We start from the raw sequence: 26,002 nt of genomic DNA, 5'->3' as shown, positions 1-26,002 counted from the left end.
TCTGGAATGTGATGGTTGAAATTTGATGAGTCAAAGGATTTGATTAGTCAAAGTATGGAGAGCAGTTAAAAAGGTAATGCTTCTTGGAGTCTTCTTGAAGAAGCTTTGGTTGATTTTTTAGTGATTCTGGTAGGTTGTTTTGCACAAACATCAGTCTTTGCTTTATGCCCATTCTTTATTTTCAATAATGTTCCTTAAAATATCTTTTGAATGGACAATGGAGGCATTACAGACAGTTTGTACACTGGCATGCCATCACTGGTCTGATGCAATGTTCTTGTTCCTTAACTAACACTGTTTTGACTTGAAGTCTCTGTGTCAGACAGCAGGACTTGGGCAACCCATTTAGCCTTTTACTGCATATTTGGCCACACTTTGACTTTGGCACAAAAGTGGTAAAATTCATCTTTCCTGTGGACAGTCTACAAGTTGACCTCATCCTAAAATAAATCTTGGCAGCTTTTAACTTTATGGATTCAGATAATATTTCTAATGGCGCCCCTCCAAAGTGTCAATGAGATTGACCTTTCACAAAATGTATAACTTTGACATAGTAATGAATAGAAGCCTTTCTTTGTCATGAAGTTAAGTACTGGTTGGGTAGCTTTGGGTTTTACCATTTGTCATTAACAAGAAAATCCTGTTAGCGTTTCCACAACAGAACCAAAGTAATGGAGCCTGAAAAATCCCGCACTGATATCGGTTGACCTGAAGGGGGAGTGTCGGAAGGTTTTTAAAGAGACAGAGGTCAATTTCAAGGAATCGGATACGACTATGATTCAAAGTCAGATGTCTTTTAGGTTGTTTTTAATATATACAGCATTTTCATAACAATTGAAGGTAACATAATCATTTGACTGCCCAATAAAATGGCCTGTAAAGTACATAGTACCAACTTTTATCATTTAAAACTCTCTCTTGTCCACCCATCCTCGTCCTGTTCTGTACAGGATGAGGTTTTTTCTACAGCGCAGCTTCAGTAGAAAAAAATTGGATATTTAAGAGCAACATATCACGTCCAGACTAATTCTTTCTGGTTAATATGCTGCAGCATGACCTTAAATAGACTGTTTATGTCAAACTGCATCCAGTTTGGCTTAATTAAAATGATTCTGCACAGAAGATTGTGTGGATGTTCCTTCTCAGAGATCTAAACATTTTTATAGCTAGTTATTAGAAATGTTTAATAGTATTTGTTAGTACCAGTTTGCTAGAGGGTCCTGGCATTGAATATCCTGAATTACATTATTCTACAAATGTCACTTTCAGAAAGTGAAGATCTTCAGGTTTATTTACCCAATTTAGAAATGTTCTTCATATATCATCACTGTGATAAATTGAAATTATTATTTTTTTTTAATAACAATGACAAATGAAAAGTTACCTTAATAATAATTTTATTATCACAATCCACTTTCTAACAAAGTGCTAAATAGCTAGAGGATACTAATTTAAGAACAAATAAAACAAAATGGGTTCAAAAGAGATAAAAAAGGAACACCAACAATCCTTTGCAACTAAAATTAAAAAACAAAAAAACAAACAAAAAAGCTAAAAACTTGCACCTGGTAGAAAATTAAGACTGCCACTAGTTTTGAATCTTTATTCAAAATATGTATTGATTTGTACTAAACTCATAATAAAAAGGTAAATCAAAGGAGTTTGTTAGTGAGTTTACAGACCAAAAGGCTGAATTTTTCAGCATATCAGTAGTCTGGACCATTCCTGGAAATTCTGATTGAATTTAATTACTGGCCAATTGATCGGTGCCTCAGCAATAATAAATAGGAGGTAAACTGCTTGTCCTTAGTTTATCTCAAGGTCTTCTGATGGAAAATAAAGTGAACTCTTCAAGCAACTCACCAAATCGTCATGCAGATCCCCTATAGATATCATCAAGTATTTGATGCTGGAGGAACATGCCTCCAGACTTTCCAGGAAATTCCATCTTTGCAATAACCTCCAAAACCCTTTCCTTGTGTAATCTTACTCCAATATCCTCAAGGTGGAATTTGTCTGGATGATTCTCGTTCGAGAATTTAATCACATATCTTCTTCAACAGACAGGCCTAAACGTGACCTACTGTAACCCCCCGTCGACTCTCTAATCATTTTATTGGTGGTTGTTAGTGTCACCTGGAAAAGCAGATTATTAGCTAAATAAATTACTGGGTCACAAGTGAATTAGATGCCTGGCTGACTAATCTTCCCTCTCTCTCTTTCTTGAAAAAACTGTCTCACACAAAATTTCTTTCCTCTTTCCGAGAGAAAGAGAGAGAGGGGAAGAGGGGAAACCACTTGAGAAAATCCCCTCCCTGCCTCCCTTCCTGTGCCTTTCTGCAGTGTAATGGTTTCCTTTAGGAGAGACACTGGTGGAAAGTGCTGATACTTGTTGGCTAGATGTGTGTTTGTGTAAGGGCAGCTATTTTCCATGGCTAACTGAGCTCCTGATGATAGTGGAGTCAAGTCAGAGTCTGAGACGTTGCGTAAGTAAACCTCAAGATGCATTTGCAATCCTGGGTTCTCTCTAAAGTCATGCTATGTGGAACATTTAAAACTCGAGTTCTGTTGTGTAACTGTGGTATTGACGACTGCGACCAAGGTTAGAAACCAACCCAGTTTTCTGGTTAAAAGTTGTCTTCATCAAGACTTCTGCAAGGAAGGTCTTTCAAATATTTCTTTGGACTTTGGATTTTTCCTTCATGTTCTGCGCAGTCTTTAAACAGAACAAAGTGTCAAGCAAAAATTATTATCTACAGTTCAAACCCCTGGCAAATTTTAGGTTCAAGTTCAATTTCTTTGTTTGAGAAGCAACAGGTACGATCACTCTTAGTGTCTTTTTAATGCAGGACAAGACAGGAGGAGTTGCATCCGATTGTTGGGGTTGACTGGCTGATTTCTATATTTAGTTATTCAGCATTTTAAATATGCTTGTTTTTTGTACTTTTAAAAGCAATGCTTTTTTCTTTTCCAGCTGCGTGCAGATTGAAGTATATTAATAGATAAAATGGCATGTTGTCTTTTTCCACCATCAGTCACTCAGAGTACTGAAAGATCAGATCAGTTCAGAGAAACAGAAGGGTTTTTTTGTCTCTCTGTCTTGTTCTCTTCCCGCTCAGATGGAGTTATGATAATCATAAATCCACCTAAACTATTTCCTCTCTGCAGACCTAAAGAGGATTGAGAGATAGCTTTTTGCTTCCTCCACAGAAATCCGTATATATTTGTTGTGATCTTATCGTTATTCACAAGAGTGCACAACAGCGACTACAATATGCTCTTTCTGGATCTGTCAGTGAGCTATCTTAAAGTCACCAAGGACAAGTTCTTTCACATAAGCTGAATGTTTAGTAAAAAAGGCTCTTTTGTTGTGTTTTCTATGTGAACCGGTAACTGTGTCATTTAGCCATGAAATTTGACTGTGGTGTGCTGTGAAACAAAAATATCTAGGGGCTGTTGCACCTCTCCCGCTCCTTCCTGCATCTCGTTGTTTACCCGGTAAAATGTGACGAGCGAGTCTCTGTGTAGACTCAATTTGTCGTTCTCAGTAGAAATGTTTTTTGTATTAAAGACCCACTTACAGTGCCCTTGGATCACAAGTATTGAACAAAACAATCGACAAAACTAGAAACTTTGACATTTTAGAAAAAGCAATCAATAAAAAAAGACATTTTCTGAAAATAAAATAGACAAGAAAGTTAAAAAAAAAAGACCGGGGAACAAGCCTAGAAAAATACAATACTTTATAAAAGTATTTATATGCTTACTTGTACTTACAATATGTCTGCCACACCATGCATAAAGTTGTTGCTGAACTGGAGAGCTCCTTCAGGGACAGATGGCTGCATCCTAGGTACATAAAGGAGCGTTATCACAGATCACTGCTGTTATTTGGTCAGTTTATCTTATTTGAAATAACATTCTTGCTGTAGTTTGCTGTTGTCTTTTTTAACTTCTCATAAATAGTTTATTTGTTTTCAGAAATATACTGTACATAAACATTTGAATTTTTTTTAATCGCCCTACTCAGTTGCTGCATGTTTTTGGAATGAGTACGCCATTTTAAATAACTGCACAGTATTTTCTTATGCTGCAAAATTCCACTTAGAGTAGGGGATGTTATTCATATTTCTGTTTTTATATGTTTTTTTGTTTAACTCTATATGCTCTGACTTGCTGTTCCCTTTGCTGCTGGACACCTGAATTTCACATAATGACATTGTTATGCATACTTACATAACTAAACCTATTCACAGTCCTCCAACTTACTCACATCTTGACAACCGAAAATGTGAACATAGAACAGTAAACATATCAAAAGGAAGGAAAATTAGGTGTGTTTTTTTGCCATATTGAAATTGGTTTATTTTGCAAAAATGTAAAGGACAAAACCTTTTATGTATCACACGAGTCACATGATCAACAACTGGAAGTTACCACTGGCACAAACCACGAAGAAGAAGACAACAGGAAGTACCTGGAGGATGGTGGCATTGCTTTTTTTTAATGACTTATTGCATAAACAAACTTATTTCTGGGTGATTTTAATTATGTTTCTTATTTAATGGAAACACAGCAACTGCAAAATAACTTCTTTTTTTTTTTTTACATTAGCGGAATGCCAACAAAGTTTTGCATTTGTCATGGATATATCCATGACAAAAAATATCCAAAATATTTTTATAAAACATTTGAGGTATTTTATAAAAATCTAAAATTTTTATAAAATATGTTTTAGTTTGCGGTGTTCATGTGACAAAGGTAAAAGGGTTTGAGGGTGTGAATTCTTTTGCAAGTCTTTTGAGTCAAACTTCATCATTTTGATACCTGTGGACTGAGGGAAAAATGCCTGAGTGTTTTCCTGCTGCCTCAAGTTACAACTCACCGGTTTCCAACATGTGTGTTCAATGAACGCTTGATTTAACCGAAGCCACTAAAGGGATCAGGCTCTGTAGATCTACTGGGACATCAATCTCTGTCTTTCTGCCTGTCTTGGCTGTTAACCACCTCTGGGCTGCACCACTGATCTCTGTAATTGTCTCCCATTCTTCAAAGGGAGCTAAGAGTTGGTTTGATCCGAGCTGTTTGCTTTTACAGCCCCTATAGCTCTGCTCTCTAAAGAAGAGAGCTATCAGCCTCTTCAGGCACGAGTTAGCATATTATAGAACCATTATTGTGTGTCTGAGTGCTAAAGTGCAAGAGACCCAGCACACTTTCGCCTGTTTAGCCTCAGGGAGAGATAGGAGCTCCTCGATGTTGCAGAGAAATATTTTCTGCAGGTTTTGTTGGAGCGATTATACAAAAACCTCTTGAGCCGTTTCTGCATTCTTAACAACATTAGTGGATTTCTTCTTATCTGATGGCATTCACCTAAAGTCTTAAATGAAGTTAAAGCAGCATATAAAAAGTTAAGTTTGGCATCTTGTTTTGTGGCTTCTAAAAGAATATCCTTTAGCCAACATTTGCACAACTTATTTCCTTCTCCGTCTTTGTGCACGGAGAAGGACAAAGACGGAGCACTTTGACTTAAAGTGCAGAGTCACAGAGAGGGAAGTTCCAAACCACAAGCTTCCATCAAACGAAGCAGATAGCAGCTTGCAAAAAGCTGCTCCAAATTAACACTTGCAAAGCGTATTATTTTAAAGGTCTTCTGTGGTAGAATCGGTGTCAAATGACCACAACGTTGCTATCCTATAATTTAAATCCTGGTGCTCCGGTCGCTAACGGGCTCTTGATTATGGTGGTACAGTCTTTTGGAACTCCTAGCGAGTCGTGTTTACAGACTGAGCGAAGGGAGCCTTGAGTTTTATCACCTAGTCTGCAGTGGGGTAAGCAGTTAAAGTTTATAGACCAGAGAACAGTGTGGGGGGAGCCATTGGTAGTTACTCCAATGCATTAAGAGCAGACTGCAGCGTTTGCCTGCTAGACAAATATGCATGACTGTAGGAATCTGATCTTCTATTTTAAAGGTACTTAAACAAATCCTTTGAGCCCTGTGTAGCACCTTCCTGAATGCCTCTGCAGAAAAAAAATATAAAACAGGGTTTTCTCAGTGTTGGCAGGTCACCAAGGAGAACAGCCTGAACATGATGAACTAAGCAGTAAAGGCAGGGAAATGTGGAAAACTAATAGAGTGGTAGGAAAAGATTCATGTTCAGGGACATGCATTGACAGACTGAAGAATGCCTGAATGGAAGTCTGAATATTGGGGCTGTGTTGCTACTCCTTGGATCTTATTTGACAGAATCACTGATCCTCTGGCAGCACATTGTTTTCTGAGGAAAGGTGAGATGTATATGAAATGCAGCATGGTGCCTGTTGTTTATGGCTCTGTAGATCTCATCCAATATCTGCAGAAGACAGAATGTGAAAGGAGCATCTCTTGGAGGACTGCAGTCTTTCTGCAGCCAGCTGCCAGTGAGCATTTGCTTCTGTGGTTAAAAAGTGAGGCAGGTGTTAATGCTTTAAAAAAAAGCAAATAGTTTAGATCTGAAATAGCTTTAGTTAAAACGTCAGTGTGGGGAAGGATATGATGTTTTATAAAACTTAATTTAGCATGCACAGCACAAATGAAATAGTACAAAGTTAAAAAAGCAATTTATCAGCTGAGAGTTTGGAGGAATTGGGTGGAGATGCAGTCATGCTGATTTTGACATCATATCTTAGTTGAAAAATGGTTTTATGCCAGAAAATAATTTACTCAATTTTTGTGCATAATGAAATTTCTCAGTGACAACTGAGGGGGAAGACCTAAAATAAAGTCCTAAAATAAAGACCAAACTATTAAACATAGAAATACGTTGCTGAATAAATGTTTTGATAGTGGGACAGAAGTTGTGTTTTTGCATACTGGTAATTATTTAAATGCATTTAAGACCTTTTAGATAATTCTGTTGGTAAAACATCAAATTTCTGTGAAAAATAAATATTTTCAGAGTCATCTGTTTCTGGACTAAGACAGGATCTTAATGCCTGGAGTAGATCACAGTTATGGGTTTTTCTTTTCTCCACCTGCTTTATGAGAGTTAAAGGGCCAGTTTTATGTAAAATCTGCTTTTTTGAGCATTTCATCATGTTACAATGTTATTTCCTCATCAAAAACATATCTGGAGTGTTGACTTGATTCTTTCACGCATGTTTGAGAAATCCTTTAGTCTCTATGGCAACCATTCAGCTGTGCAAAATGCCTGAGTGGACCTAGCTCTGCCTTCAAGACGCGGCTCCTCCTCGGAGCTGAGTTTCAGGAAGAGCAGAGTGTTTTAAAGACACATAGGCCCAATTTTAAGTTTTATTTGATACATATTCAAAACAATTTAAGTTAACATAGTTACTCAATTATGCTATATGGCTCTATGTGCCTGGAAAACACATCATACTGCCCTTTTAAGGTTGTGCTTTTTGGCTGTACAGGCGTACACTTTCATATCAACATCAGCAACATTTTAGGTTTTTATGGATACTTCACTTAGCATCTTGTGGTCTGCTTTCAGGGTGAACCTTCTTGAATAACAAGATCTGAACATGCTGGCGGTGGATTTGAATATCCTCCACCTGTAGACTATTTTCCATACAGCGAAATGGTTCATTCCAGATTATTTTTCATATCTCTTTAAATGTAACCTTCAAAAATGTTGAGAAAAATGTTCCAAAAATAATCACATGACATACAAGACCATGTAATTTTAGAAATGAATAAATCTGTTGATGTAATAATTTTCTCCTTTCTTCACAGAAATGTTTCAACTACATTTACAAATATATATATAATGTCTTGTAATGTGACAAAAAAAGAGCACAGTAAATACATAGAAGTTGATAAAAGTTGTAACAACGCTGTGACATAAATATCTACAGTGAAGGAAGGCAGTGCAGCAAGTTGGATTAAGCTCAAAAGTTATTAAAAATTGGTAATTACTCTGATCAATTTTGTTTTAAAGACGAGGAAAATTGTCACCACAAAACCTGAAGTTGCAGAGTTTGCCAACACGTGTGTTGCAGCCAAAAACTTTAACTACACCTGTAGATTACATAAATCATTTCCAGTCTAGCAGCTCCAAGCATATTAGGAACAAACTAGGGAGATATTAAAACCATATCACCAGCCATATCATACCAATATGTTAAAAAATGACTCACATTGACCTATTCAGATTTTGATCCCAATTTATGTCATTATATTTGTCTGTCTTTTACAGCATAGAGGCAAAAAGTGCATTTTAAGTCTTTATAATACCTTTAAATATAATTTTAATCCATTTACTTGCAGATTTTTTAACTTCTTGCTTTATTACACCTTCTATCAAAGATGTAATAACAAAAATCAAGTTATTAATTGTAATTACATTCACCCTATCCCTCATATTTCTTTCTTCCTTGAGATTGTGGGTTATTAATTTAACAAGTACCTGCAATCCTCAATTACCCCTAACATTGTAGTTTTAATTTCAACATTTTAATGGTCCATGCGGTATGAAGAGCTGCTTCTTTATCGTATGGCTGGATCTAGGCTCATTTCAGACTGGACTTTTTAACACCACCACCTACCCATGTCTGACTGCTCTGTTTAATAAAAGCTGTCATTGCTTTACATGAACAAAGAAGCAAAATCACAAAAAGATAAGTCAATTAAGAGCCCAGACCCACACACAAAAAACTTTGCCTAATAAAACATTATGCATTTGGTGGTTTTTTATAAAGTTTAAAACATATTCATGTAGGTCAAAAATAGCAAAAATAAAATAAATAAGAAGAAAATTGCATGTAAAGGCAATATGAAACATAAAACAACACTTTTGTTTTTCCAAGTGCAAACAAGTATCAATATTAAAATTAATCTGCTGCACAAAATCACACGCTTTCCTCCACCCTTCACCCAAACCCTTCACTCATCACAGCTCACAAGCCCAGTCCCCTGGATCTCAAGTGTCATGGATGATCTTAATGTTGCGTAATCAGCAGTGAAAGTAAGATGATAAGGCACAGAGCAGCGCTCCTACAACAGTGAGCATATTCTCCAACAAAACGATGCATTTGGTTTATCAGGGACGTTGGCTAGTAATGGTTTACAGCATCTGTGGATGTGAGCTGTATAATGATGAACACATGAATATCTCTCTGCACAAACAGAATAAACATGCTTTTCATATTGTTAAACTGACATCCTTACAAATACTCTTCCTAATAAAAGCACGTATTTCCACATATATTAAAAAAAATCACATTTCAATTTACTCGCCACATAACACCTCTCTCTTTATTTGGTAATTTGTGACATGTTGTGACATGTTTTCTTTTTAAAGTTGGCAATAATGGTTTAGAACATAGGTTTCCTGAAAACCTTGCAAATCTTCTGATTCTCAGTAAATATTTCAGGTTCATGGACGAACAAGTTTTAATCCTGTCAATATAAAAACACTTCCAGTTCTTTTCATTGCAAAAAATAATATTACTGATCTTGTTAGATTCATTCTAGGCTTTAACATATTTCCACCATTCTTCTTTGAACATAAACACATGCTGATATTCTAATACAATATATGCACACCAAATACTGTAATTATATATAGTGAGAATTTATCATCATATAACTGTTGGACTTTTATGACACAATAGTCAAAAGGTATTTTTAAATTGTTGAGTGTACTTCTCTGAAGTGAATTTTAATTATTAAATGTTTATGTGAGAAATGGTTGGGTAAATAAAACAGGTTTTCAATTCATAACCTACAGAACTTTTGCATGGGAGTTCGCCCAACCAGTCTACATGTGTTTTGTGGACTTGGAGAAGGCGTTCGACCGTGTCCCTCGGGGAACCCTGTGGGGGGTTTTCCGGGAGTATGGGGTACCGGGCCCTTTGATACGGGCTGTCAGGTCCCTGTATGACCGGTGTCAGAGTCTGGTCCGCATTGCCGGCAGTAAGTCGGGCTCGTTTCCGGTGAGAGTTGGACTCCGCCAGGGCTGCCCTTTGTCACCGATTCTGTTCATCACTTTCATGGACAGAATTTCTAGGCGCAGCCAAGGTGTTGAGGGGATCCGATTTGGTGGCCTTAGGATCTCATCTCTGCTTTTTGCAGACGATGTGGTCCTTTTGGCTTCATCAGATCGTGATCTGCAGCTCTCGCTGGAGCGGTTCGCAGCCGAGTGTGAAGCGGCCGGGATGGGGATCAGTGCCTCCAAATCCGAGGCCATGGTCTTGAGCCGGAAAAGGGTAGAGTGCCTTCTCCGGGTCAAGGGGGGTGTCCTGCCCCAAGTGGAGGAGTTTAAGTATCTCGGGATCTTGTTCACGAATGGGGGAAGAAGGGAGCGGGAGATCGACAGGCGGATTGGCGCAGCGTCTGCTGTCAAGCGGGCGCTGTACCGGTCCGTCGTGGTGAAGAGAGAGCTGAGCCAAAAAGCGAAGCTCTCGATTTACCGGTCGATCTACGTTCCCACCCTCATCTATGGTCATGAGCTTTGGGTCATGACCGAAAGAACGAGATCGCGGATTCAAGCGGCCGAAATGGGTTTTCTCCGTAGGGTGGCTGGGCTCTCCCTTAGAGATAGGGTGAGAAGCTCAGTCATCCGGGAGGGACTCAGAGTAGAGCCGCTGCTCCTTCACATCGAGAGGAGCCAGTTGAGGTGGCTTGGGCATCTGGTCAGGATGCCTCCTGGACGCCTCCCTGGTGAGGTGTTCAGGGCACGTCCCACCGGGAGGAGGCCCCGAGGAAGACCCAGGACACGCTGGAGAGACTATGTCTCTCGGCTGGCCTGGGAACGCCTCGGGATTCCCCCGGAAGAGCTGGAAGAAGTGGCCGGGGAGAGGGAAGTCTGGGCCTCCCTTCTGAAGCTGCTACCCCCGCTATCCGACCTCGGATAAGCGGAAGAAGATGGATGGATGGATGGATGGATGGATGGATGGACCTACAGCACCGAGGAGAACATTTTCATGTAAGACTTCCCCTTTGGTTGAAGAGAAACATTTGAGAGTTTACGTGGACTTAGATATCGTGAACTTGAGATTTTATTCTCAAACTTGCCTGGCAGAAACTATAAAAAAAATCACATATTCCCACATTTTTTTGGAAATATTCTGAAGAATATGCTGCTTTGGAAGCTGAGATACCTAGATGCACTGCTATTTGACACGCTATTGGCTGGCAGTCAGCTCCTCTAGATTAGCGGCAGCAACAGTTAGGAAACACCTGGTGAAACTGTGCATCTGCTGAGTGAAACACAGATAAAAACATTAAAGGCTTGATAGAGGAACGTTGTTGTAATCACGTTAAAGGTGGAGTGTCTGAAAGAGCAGGAGCTTCTTAAAGAGATAGAACCCCGATTTCAAGGTCTTAAATTACGAAGTCATGTTTCTTTTAGGTCATGTTCGATATGTACAGCATTTTTATTGCAACCGAAGGTGACATAATTACTTAAATGTGCTATAAAATGGCATTATGTGTCTAGAATATGCACACTGCTTCTTTAAAATAGGCAGCTTTAAGCGTGTTTAAAACCAAGTATTTGTGGATTTTAACAATTCGTAGGTGGCTGTGACCTCTAACCCCCACTGGGGGTCCATTGTATATCCTGCATAGTACAGTTTTAAAGCAAACAAAGGTGTTTTTTTCCCTTGTTATCAGAGTCATATAAAGGGAGCATTGTTAGGTTCAATTCTTTATGGACACAATTTGTTAACACATCCACATCATACGAGTTTCAAGTAGAAAAAACTCAAGGACACTGTTGTTGGTGGTTGATTAGGAATGAGAATGTGAGCTCACCTTGGGAACTCGACCAACTCCTTTTTTCTCTGCACTTACCCCAGTTTGGAAAGACTGTTTGTGTGAGATCCTTTGTAGCTTTAGCCACCAGTGTCTTACTTCTGTCATCTTTGCACAGACTGTCACATCTGCCAACACACGCACGGAAGAGTAATGAAAGATAGATGAGCTGCACAAGTCTCTGAGTTGGTGTTAAGATGTTAGAGCTGTTTAAATAATGCTGAAAGTGGGAAGTGACATTGAAGCAGCAGCACCTTTAGGCTTCTCATTTGACAGCCTGAAGGATCTCACACTTTGACGTTCAACTTGTGCTTTCTGCTGTGATTTAAGGACCAATCCCTATTAGCCTCAGTGTGCTTTTCAGGAACCGAGATTCCAAAATATGTCAAACATTTTGAACTTCAAAGTCTTGCATTAAATATGCCTCATTGCTGCGGGTTTGATTTTTATTTTGCTTTGATCTAGGGATTTTTTTTATGCATGTAGTACATCTCTGCTTCTGGATAGTTGAATTCTATTGTAAGCTGAAGTTCGGGGTGGGTAAGCAGAAAAGAATATCCACAAAAAACATCAGTAATCACTGACAAAAAAAAAAGAAATATTAGTAACTAACTGAAAAAAAGCACAAATGTATTTGGCATCAGCACTAGATTACATAAATTTAGCTGCAGACCTGAAGTAAACACTTTAGCAGGGTAGAAGGCATCTTGGGTAAACTTTTGGCAGGTCTGAGCTCATGAATCAGTCTTTGACATCCAGGTCATCAATCCTCAATGTAATAAACGCAGAAAGTAGACTTTCCGCCCACTCTTCCTGACGCCACCTCCCATATTCAGAAAGGTTAACTCATGATCACCGTGACCTCCAATACTCGGCGTATTTGCATCGAGCTGCATGCTCTCATAAATGCTAAGTGCTGTGGTGGGTGTGCTGCTCGTCTCATTGTGTTTGGTTGTGTACCTGTTCGGGGTGATAAGGCCCAGAGTAGAGCGGGTCTTTTGTTCTGCCAGAATTAGTCATCCCCTTCGCGGCAGCAGGGGTAAATTAAACCCTGCCTAATCCAAGGTTCAAGCCCAAATAGTTGAAACTTAAGCCTGTTGTCACCGGTGTTGCTGTGTGGCTTTTTTTTTTGTCATCTGCGGCTATAAATATATGTTTTTTCCCCTCTTTCAGTTTGAGGCTGGAGCATGTCGGCGAACATCTGATTTGAAAAGCACAGAGTGAGAGAATCTGGCGAAGCCTCTTGTGTGATTCTCAAGTATGTCGTTGTGTGTTTTTGAAGTATTTATCTGTACGCAAACACGCGAGCGAACAGGAGCAGAGTGTGGCGTGTGGTTGGAAATCATATTAATAGAAGTGGTCAGAAGTGTTTGTTTGTGTTTTTGTCTGAGTCACAGGCAGCCGCTGAGGTGTGACACACAAGTCTGTGTTCTTTATATCTCACTCCTTCATTTTGTTGCTATCTTGGTTCTCTGCCCTTTAATTGTCTGTCTTCCTTCCCTTCTACTTCTTCCTCTTCTGTGTTGTAACCTCCTTCTCTTCCTCCTCACCCACCTACCCCATGACTCGGCTGCTTGTACTCGTTGGCTTCCTCCCTCCTCCCTCCTCCTCCTCCTCCTCTCTTTCTCGCTGGTCTCGCTTTCCGTCACGCCAGCCACAGCAGCAGCGGCGGCAGCAGCAGCAGTAGAGCCGCCGGCTCACTCGAGGCTCTTCTCAGTCACAGCGCAGACTGCAGTGTGCATGTTGGTGTGTGTTTGATGTGTTTCTGTATTTACAATGCATAAATCAAACAGCGTTCCCGCGGCTCTTTAAAGAGCAAACAAGACGCATATATGGAGTTACTCTAACCGCGGACTGGGGGAAAGATATGTGACAAGACCTTCCTGGAGCTCATTAAGAAGAAGAACAAGAAGAAGAAGGAAGACATAACATCACTTTTTCCTCTTTCTGTCTTCTGTCAGCCCCTCCTTCAGTCTCCTCTCATTGTTTTACCTGCTGGGATTCTCTAACACCTAACTGTAAGTTGACTTCCTCACGTCCATCTGTGGGTGTTTGCTGCTGCTCCTCGTTCGGCTCTCAAATTTGTGCCCAAGTGCATGTCATGACACCTCTGATGAGTTAATTAGGCCAATTTGTAGAGCCGGTTCTGTAGTGGAAGATGAACGCTGTCGAGCGGACGCCACTGACCTGTGCGGTTTGTGTTTGTTAATGAACAGGATGCGTGTTAATTATAGAGTCACATGGCTGCTGTTTATGTAAAAAGGCTTTTCGGGTGCAGTGTGAGAGTGAGCGTCCTCTGCATCAGGGATTCTCTTGAGTTTGGAGGGAAAAAGGAGGAAGATTGAAAGAGCGTGTCGGTGTACATCTTCGTGTCATTCTGTCACCTCGGGCATCGGGGAGGATCGATAGATCTGCGCCTTTAGGTGGACCGTTTAGCTCTGCCAAGTGATGAACACACACTGTGGCCTTGAAGGGACCACAGAGGAGCGTTTCGGATCGCCTTCACAAGTGTCCATCACTTTCAGAATATTGTGAAGAGAAGCTTGGAAAATTTAAAGGTTTTTTCCTACTAAGTGGGCAGATCAAACGTTTATTTAATAGGTCTGAAACTGCAGGACTGTCAGAAGCAGAAAGAAAAATCAGTCAGAGAAGTGAAGAATGTGCAAAATGAACAGAGGATAACAAAATGTTTAATCCTGGAAGATGTTTTCTCACTTTGCTCCTCCTTTTTCTCAAGTTTTATGGGTAGCGTTTCTTTGTTCATACATTGAAAATGCATTCAGGAGCTTCAATAAATTTACATCTTTGTTGTTGGAAATTCAGAGGATTTTTCTCCTTTTGTCACATGTTCCTTTTGTCATGTTTCATATCATTAAACTTGCTTTACCACTGATCAAAAATCTCCTGAGAAATCAGAAAAGATTTTGCGAACTTTAAGAGAAAAAAAAAAAAAAACTAACCACACTAACCTTTGCCTAATCAGAATTCAACTTTTGCAAAGCTGAGTTCAGGTTCAATAACAACACCCTGGACTGATTCCTGCAAGATCTGTAGAATCAGGAAATGAGTTAAACAGAACCTGTCTGACAGAACGAAGTAGGCTTAAAGATTTTCAAAAGCAAAACCTCCTGACCTGTTCTACACAAATTCAAGAACAGATGAGAAACAAAGTTGTCGATCAAACAAAATCTATTAGTTTGGACAAAGTTACAAAGGCATTTTTAAAGTTTTAAGGATGTTGTTGTTCTCAGCAATAACAAATCATCAAATCATTTCATAGAACATGGTGCTGGTAGTGTGAGGATCTGAGGTTGGAGCCATGAGTTCTGCTTTATAGCAAGGTCTTAAAATGGTCTAGTCAAAGTTGTCAGTTAAATCTGATTAGCATCATGCCTTTGGTTCTCAAACTGGCCACAGAGGTTTAGAAACTCCCCAATGTGGGTGAATATCTGCAGTTTTTCATATTAGTTTGGGCCAAAATAAAACAAAAAAGCAGAGAGAGTTGAGGGCGACACAAGCCAATCAGTAGCTAGTTTCTATCATCAGAAAATTACCATTTGCATTTACTCATGTTTTTTTTCTGATATTAAGTCTGCTTTGATGACTTCAAACATTTAATTATGACAACAAGGGAAGAACTGAAGAAATACAAAAGGTGGAAAATGAGTTTTTCACTGCACTGTCGACTTTTGAAGCCATTTACCAGCTGCTCTATCCCGACTCACAAGTAATGACTACATGGGGACACGATGGTTTTTTCTGGTGCATAAGAGCCGTTGTTCTCTGGGTTATCGGCCCAAACCGAGACGAGCTGCTGTACTTCAGCAATGAAGAATCAACGACGTGCATAACGAGAGATGCTTGACTGTTTAATTCATGACTAATCTTCTGCTGTACCTAAGCTGTTCTGTTTTTTAATTAATGTTATGCTTTTTCTCCGCATGTTCGATTAGTGCGCATGTTTGCCCTCTTCTGAATGCATAATAGTAATAAACATGAGAATATGTTGTGGGGCAGCATTTTGCTGGACGTATTTGAGTATCTGTGTGTGTTTCTGCAGGAAAATGTGGAAGAGGAAATGATTTAGAGAAAGGTCAGTGAACAGGATGCCCTTTTTTCTTATCTGATGCACGGTGCTGCGGAGAGAAACCGAAAAAAGAGGCGAGGGAGAGAAAAGGCTATACTGCTTTCAGAAGAGAAAGGAGGTGAGATGTAAAAGTGAGGAGGCAAGAAAGGTGGAGAAACAGCATGTCAGTTTAACTCGGCAGGCCTCGGGTTGTCTCTGTGAGGGAAAAGCACCGGAGTGACCGCAAATACCTGGAGTCGAGCCGATCTGTAATGAAAATAAACAAAAAAAAAAGTCCATGTTTTTACAGAAAAAAGGAAATTCTCCATGAGTTTGCAGCGTGTTGAAAAAGTATTCATACAATACAATCCACCATGTTTCAGACTTTTTCACTTTTTTCATGTTTCTCACTTTAAAGCTATAAACTTTGACATATTTTATTACAGTTTTATTGGCTCTATAAACACAAAGTATTGGCATTCTAATGTATGGAGATCTGCAACAGACTGGCGACCTGTCCAGGGGGAGCCCACCTCTCGCCCAGAACGTTAGCTGGAGAGGCACCAGCACCTCCCAGCCCCACTAGGGACAAGGGTGTTAGAAAATGGTTGGATGGATGGATGGACGGAAATTCTTAGATCTAAAGATCTAAAGATCCGTATTTAGTTCACTCCATCTTCAATGTCTCTGTAGAAGAAAAGCATTCCCCACCATTATGCTGCCTCCACCACTGTTTTATTTTCCAAATAAAACACTGAAGTTTGTGGTTGTAAAATGACAAAATGTGCTACAGTAACTGTAGCTAATTTAAACTGCTGTTAAAACTCGACTTTAACTCTTTTCACTACTAAAACAGGTTATTGATGAGAAATCTAGAACTGTGGAGCGTAGAGTATGAATATTGTATATTCCGGGTGAAAGACATCTACTGCCTATTCTATCACATTATACAGAGTCTCTTGAGATGGCATTTTGTTTCAGATTGGTGCTACATAAATAAAACTGACAAGAATTGAATTGAACTTGTCAGCTTTGCTGTGTTTCAGGGAGTCACTGCGGCTCTGCTCAGCCATGCTCAGTTAATCAGAGCAGCTTTATGACCCAAAACTTCTGACAAGGTTACATTTATCATGTTGGTTCTTTTCTTTTTCTTTTTCGTTCATCCAATTTTATCTTCAAGTTTTGACCCGCGGCATGCTTATTTTTGATTGAAATCTGCCAGTTATGCTAATTTCTAAAAGTCTAAATTTTTTATAAGTCTGTATGACAGTTTAACTTAATTATAATCTTAAGTTTCACAATATTATTTAGAACATTATTACTCTTTTCAACAGATAGTTTGAGCATGCTTCTCCAAAATAAAGAATAAAAAAATCATGATTATTGTCTGACTAGTGTAATCAGTTTGGACTAATCGCCTGAACAAAGCTGAGCACATTTTAACTTTACATCTTTACCAGCATGCAGGCAGCTAATGAGCTTACAAATATATAAATGCCAGGAATGTAATGTGACCAATCAAAAGTGCAGCATATAATTAGCTAAACTTTGACTATTTAGAAACATCTAAATAGTCAAAGTTATAATAAGGCTTATTTACTTACTTATTTCGTTTCATTTACAGTTCAAAATGAACATGTCGACAACTAAACACATTCAACCATTTGGATGCATCTTTAAACACAAAACAGGCAACGTGCATATGTTAATATAATAATAGTAAAGAAAACACATGTAATTTTTGAAATGACACAACACTCTACTGAATCAATATGCTCTTTATAAATTGAATATTATATGCTGTTATTTTGTTGAAAGTAAATATTGATCTATTCTTTTTGTTTTCTTTAGACAGATAATACTACAGATTTGCTCCATAAACAGAAATACAACGTTCTGATCCTCTTAAATTATCAAATGCTATTTCTTTTCATACATCTATTTGCAAATGTGCTGGTAATGTACTGTGATGTATTTTAAACATAACTGGCAGAATACAATAGTCCACCAATTTGTGAAATGTCATTGATTTTAAGATAAACAACAATAGATTTGTTGGATTTCTGTAGCGTAAGGCACAGAAAAGACACTTTTAATACACAAAAAACATCCAAATTCACCATTAAAAAAATCTAAACAAAGGAAAACATTTTAAAAGATTTTTATTGGTTTCCTCTCATAAAAGAAGTGGTGACTGATTCACACCACACAGCTGTGAATTCTGTGTGAAGCTGACCTCTCCATGTCATTCTCTCTAATCATTTTTAATTTTCAAGGACCTCTTCTGTGTAAAGTGTTTTTTTTTTTTTGTTTTTTTTTTAGAAATCTCAGTTTTCTCAGCAAAAATCCAGTTAGCATGTTGAGAAGAGGTGCGGCCCCAAGTCTTGTTCAGAAAGTCTCTGTGCTAGTGTAGAGAGGATCCAACTTTTGAATGTACCGCTGATGCAGCACACCTGAGTCAAATGGCTGAATGATTGGTATCATTTGATTCAGGTGTGCTGGAGCAGTGATACATCTAAAAGTTCAAAGTTCAGGGGCATCGGATTGAGTTGCAGACCCATAAGGTAGTGGTAACGAAAATCTTATTATTTCTTATTAGCCAAAAACAGTGAATATTTTTGTGCGATATATTCACTGTTTTTGGCTATTCTCCTCTTTAGGATGTAACTTTAGAACTAAAAATGTTGATGATAGTTAATTAGTTAGTTCTATTATGTGCTAGCTAGGTGTTGGAGGGGTATTTATTCAGTGTTGTTTTTTTATAGCCTTACTTGCTAATTTGTGCAGCGTTTGGCTGTTTTTTCCAAGCAGCATTTCCTCAAAAACAATGCAAATTTCTGCTGCCAGTTTTTTTTCCCCCAGCCCTCAAATTTCCCTCCTGCTGCAGGAAAAAGCTTCCTTCATCAAGCTGAGTATTACATCCAGTACGTGGGGTGGCATTACTTTAATCTGCATACAGTTACACCAGCACTCTCTCAGGAGCCTGTCAGTGGTAGTTGGTTTTGAGCCTCAAATGCAGGCACGAAGATCAGAAGTAGAGGTGGTTCAAAAAATGAAAGCTTGAATAATAACATTTATGGTGAAATAAAAAAAAGAGGTAATCTGACTAAAACTGGAACATTTTCTCCTCACAAAACACTCCAACCACTTTTTTAATGGTAAGCCAGGTTGGCTTGGGTAGATTTTTTTCCCCTTTTTGTGCTAATTTTTGTCTGATATTAACATTTGATTGTGATTTTAAAAAAGGAATTGGTACACTTTTTCACAGCTTTCATCTTGTTTAAATCTTTCTTTCAAACATATAGCACAACATAAAAGTACACCGGCAATGTTGTCTGTTTCAACATTGCTGATGGACTTTTATGTTGTGCTGTGTGCTTGAAATGCCTGACTGCAAAACTAATTCCCCCTTGGGGGACAATAAAGGGACTGAACTGAACTAGAGGACAGCTGGGGGAACGAGGTAGACTTTTTTTTAGGTGTTAAAGCACATTGATTTATGTATTATTAGTAGTATTATTATCTTTTTATTGTTCACATGTTTTAGTCTTGCTTTTATGGAGACCGAAAAGAGACCAAGATACTTAAAGTCAACATTTTTCTTGTCATGAACCACGGCAGATTCTCATCCCATCATCTTACTCATATTTAAGAATATAATTAAGAGAATAACAAATTTAAGCTCTAGAAACACAAAATTTTGATGTAGTTTTATAAGACTTTGGTTTACCTTGATCCTTGATAAAAATCAGTATAATTTACTTCTGTCAGTTAAATGATTTACTGCTTTTTGTGTCTAACAGACAGTTCAAAAGAATAACATACAAGCTGCCTTTTTATCTTGGGGAAATTCAAGCACTGTTTTCGTTATTCTTGTAGTTCTTTTAAAGTCAGATGTGAATTGGATAGAATAATAAATAAATGAATCTCTACAGACATAATCCTGACTGGTACTAGTTCTGGTTGGCATTTGTTATTTTACGTTTGCCTTGTCTTAAACGTGTCTATCTCATTTTCACAGCTTCTTTTTGTTTTCATTGTCTTGTGCAAGAAGGGAAGCCGAGAAGCACTGCATGCTCACTAACAATACCTGAAGCTCATTTACCTTCATAAATAAAAAAATAAACAATTCTGTGTTTGTCTTCAGAGGCGAGTCAGAGCTTCTGATACGCCTGTAAAATAAAGTAGAAGCAAAGCTGAAATGGACCTCTTCTGTATAAACATTTTAGTGTTCAATGAGCCGTCAAACAATATGGTGTGCAGAAAAGAAAGGCAAAAACAAACACCTTTTGCTGTTTTTGTCCGATAAAATAGTTTGAAATTAGGCTGCAGTATTCCATGCTAAAAAGCCATTTACCCAGTCTATAAAAAAATATTTCCCATTATAAAAATGTTCATCTCTGCACTTAATGTTCATTAGCTTTGCTGGTCACCATAGATGATTTGCTGTGGTCCCTTTCTCCTTGTGACACAGTTTAGCATGTCATCTTTGTTTGTTGCAGGTGCAGGACGTGCTGCATCTGTATGTGTGTCAGCACACGTGCATGTATCTGTTCGGGCCCATGAGGGTGTGGGTTTTCTTCCGATGCAGATCTGCGTTATTGATGGGCTTGTCCCGTACTCTTCTCTCCGTGACCCAGTTCTCGTGCTCTGACGCCCCTTGCTCATATCTTCCCTGCAGGAAACTCATGTTGCCAGAACAGCAAGAAAAAAAGAGTGGCATTAGCCAAAAAGAGAAGAATGCTGGTGTGTTTTATATTAAAAAGATTACACGGTTTTGCCTATTCAAAACTCTTTAGTTGTTTCTTTATATTTTGATTCCTGTGACTCGTCCAGGCATAAATTCCTGAACTGGAGAGATGAACCTGTGTTGTACAGACAGACAAGAGAGCAAAGAGCCCTTTGAAGTTGAATCTTTTGCACTTTGTATGCAAAAATAGTATTTTAGCACCAAAAGTTTGATTCCAAAAGAGCTATTCTTGGTCTCTCAGATCTTTTGTTGGGTCTATGTTGGATTGATTCCTGCTTCTTACAGAATTGATTTTCAGAAACAGCTCTTGTGTTGGAATTCGATTTTCAGCGCTGACATTTCTTTTGTCTTTTACCTGTCTACTTTCCTTAGATCGCTTAAGCACTCTATATCAATCCAATCAGGCATAATATTGTGACCACTTGTCTAATAGTGTGGCAAAAGAGACTGAAAAAGTCACCAACCATCAGGGAATGCAGCTTCCATGAAAGGCAAGCTTTGTAATAATGCTTAGAAAGATGGTATGTACCAAAGTAGAGTCAACATGAAAGGCTAGATCCTTCCAAGGATCACATTGCCTCCAATGGTGCATCCTGGTGTCATGTTGCAAGTATTTAATTGGGGAACAGAGTTTTTCTTCTTTTTCTCTATGATGCATACACTTCCAAAAATTGGATTCAAGCAATACTTTGTTACTGCAATATGAAACACACTAATACTACAAACACACAATTGTCTGGCCTTGTCAGACTCACTGAAAACCTTCCACTGCCCATTTTTGGGGCGATGGTAGTTCAGCAGGTAGGAGTTCATCCTGTAACCAGTCAAAAAGCCCGGTGCCACCATCAGTGTGTGAATGCCTGAATGCGGTGCTTTGGAGTCCTCTGAGCTAGATAAAGCACTGTACAAACACAGGCCATTTACCATTTTTCCTGCTTCTAACACATCAACTCCGATGAGGAAATGTTTGTTTGCTGCCTTTGTTTGCACAGATAATGCAATAGAATATCTGTGTTATTTACGTCATATGTGAGTGGTTATATTGTTGACTGACAGATCTATACTGGAGAAAAACTGGGGAGATAATTAGCGAGATCGCAGTTAAAGTCCAAAGTTGCCTGTTGACCTGATTCAACATAAAGTTTGGTTTCTCTGAGCCAAAGGTAAAGAAATCAGAGGCTCTTTGTAACTTAGTAAGTGGTGAAGTAATTGCTGTCTGATAAATGGTCTTTTTACATATGTATGGTGCCGCTTTTGATCATTCAGTGACTTTTCCTGCTGAAGAGCTTCATTGATCCAGGTTCTGTCTCATCTCTGCAGAGCTCCTTCCTCGGTAGCGCTACCTTTTCCATCGGGGATCTGCTGAGGGCTAAAGATGGACGACTGACCTTGAGCCTGAGGTGAGAGCATGTTACTTTCATTCTCGCTTTTCCGTTTTGCTTCTTAGAGTCTGCTGATTAAGAACTGACAGATCAGCCTGAACATGACACCGAGTCGGGAAGAGAGAGCTTTCCACAGATGTTGTGACAGCAGGGGTGTTGCATGAGCTGCCACCGTTGTTTGCTTCAGACATGTTGTATTAATATCAGGGAATGCAGGTTTCTCATCTGTGCTGTCTGTTTTAAGCACATACTAGAGGAAATGAATGTGTCTCTAGAAGAGTTTGAATCAAATGTAAGGAAAAATTAGTTATTTTTTTTAAAAAGAGGCCAAAAATGATTGCTTAGGGTCAGGTTTCTACGAGACAAGTTTCTCAGAAGATTTGTTTTGCACTAACGTCTTTAAAGAGCTGTCAACAGCAAGAATTTGCTCTTTGCTTATAATATTTATTAGCAAAGTAAGACAACTGCTCATTTTTTGAATGATCTGTTGATGGCAGTGAAAAAATTTTCGTTTTTTTTTTATTTGCAGTTTCTCAGCAGACATTATGCAAGCATTATGCTTCATAGTGATAATTTTGCAAAAAGAAAAGTTAGAAACATAACTGAGGTGTTTTGAGGAGGCTCAGGGAAGATGTTATTTTAGATTTTTTACATTATTTAATATTATTTAACTTTGCCTTGGATGTAAACACTTATTTGCAAAAGCAGCATATGACTAATGTATTTACTGGGATTTTAATTAATGGAGCAACACAAAGTATTGCATAAATTTGAAGTAGAAGACATTTTTAGAGCATTTTGCTGATAAAAATCTGAAACGCTTCTATATTCATTCACCTTTATATTGGTACCTTGAAATGAATACAGGTCATACAGATCCCTGTATGACCGGTGTCAGAGTCTGGTCCGCATTGCCGGCAGTAAGTCGGGCTCGTTTCCGGTGAGAGTTGGACTCCACCAGGGCTGCCCTTTGTCACCGATTCTGTTCATCACTTTTATGGACAGAATTTCTAGGCGCAGCCAAGGTGTTGAGGGGATCCGATTTGGTGGCCTTAGGATCTCATCTCTGCTTTTCGCAGACGATGTGGTCCTTTTGGCTTCATCAGATCGTGATCTGCAGCTCTCGCTGGAGCGGTTCGCAGCCGAGTGTGAAGCGGCCGGGATGGGGATCAGTGCCTCCAAATCCGAGGCCATGGTCTTGAGCCGGAAAGGGTAGAGTGCCTTCTCCGGGTCAAGGGGGGTGTCCTGCCCCAAGTGGAGGAGTTTAAGTATCTCGGGATCTTGTTCACGAATGGGGGAAGAAGGGAGCGGGAGATAGACAGGCGGATTGGCGCAGCGTCTGCTGTCAAGCGGGCGCTGTACCGGTCCGTCGTGGTGAAGAGAGAGCTGAGCCAAAAAACGAAGCTCTCGATTTACCAGTCGATCTACGTTCCCACCCTCATCTATGGTCATGAGCTTTGGGTCATGACCGAAAGAACGAGATCGCGGATACAAGCGGCCGAAATGGGTTTTCTCCGTAGGGTGGCTGGGCTCTCCCTTAGAGATAGGGTGAGAAGCTCAGTCATCCGGGAGGGACTCAGAGTAGAGCCGCTGCTCCTTCACATCGAGAGGAGCCAGTTGAGGTGGCTTGGGCATCTGGTCAGGATGCCTCCTGGACGCCTCCCTGGTGAGGTGTTCCAGGCACGTCCCACCGGGAGGAGGCCCCGGGGAAGACCCAGGACACGCTGGAGAGACTATGTCTCTCGGCTGGCCTGGGAACGCCTCGGGATTCCCCCGGAAGAGCTGGAAGAAGTGGCCGGGGAGAGGGAAGTCTGGGCCTCCCTTCTGAAGCTGCTACCCCCGCGACCCGACCTCGGATAAGCGGAGGAAGATGGATGGATGGATGGATGGATGGAAATGAAATCCAGTGCAAACATTTGCCTTCAGAAGTTGCCTACTTATAAAGTAGACTTTCCATGTGCGTAGTTTCATCTAAATATAAATCAAGCTATTCTGTGAGAGAACATTATTGAATAAATAACATCATGGAGACCAAGAAATGTAAGAAGTTTACTGAGACTGATCAGAAAAGGAGAACATTACTCAGAGAAGCAGTCGAGTCGGTAACTCTGGAGAAGCTGCACAGATCCACGGCTCAGGTGGGAGAATCTGTTTATAGGGCAACTATCATTTATGCTCTCCACAAATCTTGCCTTTATGGGAAATTCACAAATATAAAGCTGTTGTTGAACTGAATTAAACTTTTTCAAAAACATTTTGTCGTAGCAGTGAAATCTGCTCACCTTTTTGCATCCGTTTTCCTCCTATTTGGAGGGATAACAATGCAGCATTGTTTCCAAACCATGCGTGATGCTGCAGATTGTATGGCAATGGAATGATGCATCCCTGATTCACACACAGATAAAGAAAATATTGATTAAATTAAAAATATATATCATATTGTAAATTATCATATTCTAGTCTATACAAATAAAATAAAAAAATGCCATGCCTTTTAAAAGTTGGTGATGAGATGCTGTTGACTTTTGCTGAAATTATTATTACTTTTTATTATTTTTATGGAAAGGGTTGGCTGTGTATATTCTTTATTAAGAGATTTCCATAAATAGAAATAAATATGTGTGAGCTCTCCTCTACATACATACATAATGTCTCATTCAAACGTTGGCAAACTGCGTCAGTGCAGAGAGATCCTGTTTTCTCAGTAGAGTTGTTCAGATCCTTGTCTCTACTTCTACAATTAGAAGAACAAACAAGATCAGGTTTGCAGACATTTATGATCCACGAAATGTTTCTTGATTCTGCCATAAGTGCAGAGGATGGGTAATTCGGTTACTTGATTCAGATGTTTTGGACATTTTCTAAAAACTCGAGGAATGAAGTTGGAGATCTCTGGACATGAGATGGCCCTAAATCCAAGTGACAATCTGTTTTGTAATTTGAAAATTTATGTTCACAAACAATCTCCATCTAATCTGGTTGAACTTGAGCTCTGAAGCAAGAAGAATTGGCCAAAATGTCAGTCTGTGGATGTACGGATTCATCAGGGCAGAATTTAAATACATTCCACACTGTTCAGATTTTTACTCATAAAAAACAGAAAAACAACGTATCGGAACCAATCATATGCTACTTTTTGTTGGGCTACCACATTAAGTCACAATAAATATGACGGTATAATGTGACAAAATGATTGATGGACTTCCAGCTGATTTCCAGCTGCCAGTATTGGTGACAATCTGCTGACCATCAGATTCAGCCACGTGATTTGCTGAAAAACTTTCCCAAATTTTCCAAATTGATTTTTTACAAATTCTCACCTTGAACAAAGAAAATGTTAGTATTGTTCATAGTGGCAGACCAGAAGGAAAATGTTTCTGCTTGAACCTGTAAGTTATCTTTCAGACAAATTGAAGATGTGTTGCCTTCTTGAAGCAGAGGCAGTTCTGTGACAGCAAAATAATCACAAATGGTGGTCTTGAGTGATAAACCGGATTGCCTTGGCTGCATGGATGGAGGTGAAGGTCAGCAGGGTTACCATGGGGACCAGGAGCAAAATCCCATATACTGGATCAGATGGTGTGTTGGATATTCCTAAGCGTAAATAAAATGTTCATTTGGTCATTGACGTTTGTAGATTCTCATCTTTCTGTTTGTGTTTACTTGACTGACACAAAATAAGACGCATGCAAAGAGTAGAACAAAATGAGCATAATGTTTTATTGCTTGATAAAACTGTCTCTATTTCCGCAGCCACTTTTTTCCCTTCATCTTCAAGCTGTCAGTCTCTGTTCATCCTGACTCTTATTTCCTTTTCACCTCACACTCTAGTCATATCTGAAAATGTGTTCCATCAGCCATCTCCTCTCATTATGTGCCTTTTTTCTAATTTGTTGTGTCATGTTTTCCATTTCCTGTAGGTGATCCCTAGTCACCAGGCTTAATTGTATCTTGCAAGACTATATGAGATGCAGTCAGGAAAGAAATTACCACCTCACTCCCTCATGTGTGTTTGTATATTTCTGAGAGGTCTTATGTAGAGCAGAGAG

General features: G+C 39.2%; 1 protein-coding gene across 4 annotated transcripts in view; it reads left to right on the top strand.

The window, feature by feature from the left end:
• Positions 1-26,002, top strand: part of inpp4b (inositol polyphosphate-4-phosphatase type II B) — a 198,999-nt gene that overhangs the window by 48,504 nt on the left and 124,493 nt on the right. For 3 of the 4 annotated variants that reach the window (XM_028016222.1, XM_028016220.1, XM_028016223.1), the window contains one exon: positions 21,892-21,971. In XM_028016222.1, the coding sequence (XP_027872023.1) occupies positions 21,892-21,971 (80 nt within the window). Of the gene's footprint in view, positions 1-13,409; positions 13,774-21,891; positions 21,972-26,002 lie in introns of those variants that run through there. The other variant, XM_028016224.1, reaches the window with a different exon arrangement.

Source organism: Xiphophorus couchianus, chromosome 5 (genome assembly GCF_001444195.1).
Source record: "Xiphophorus couchianus chromosome 5, X_couchianus-1.0, whole genome shotgun sequence".
NCBI classification, from domain to species: domain Eukaryota; kingdom Metazoa; phylum Chordata; class Actinopteri; order Cyprinodontiformes; family Poeciliidae; genus Xiphophorus; species Xiphophorus couchianus.
The sequence above is the reverse complement of the archived record's forward strand: the minus strand, read 5'-3'. Positions and strand labels throughout refer to the sequence as shown.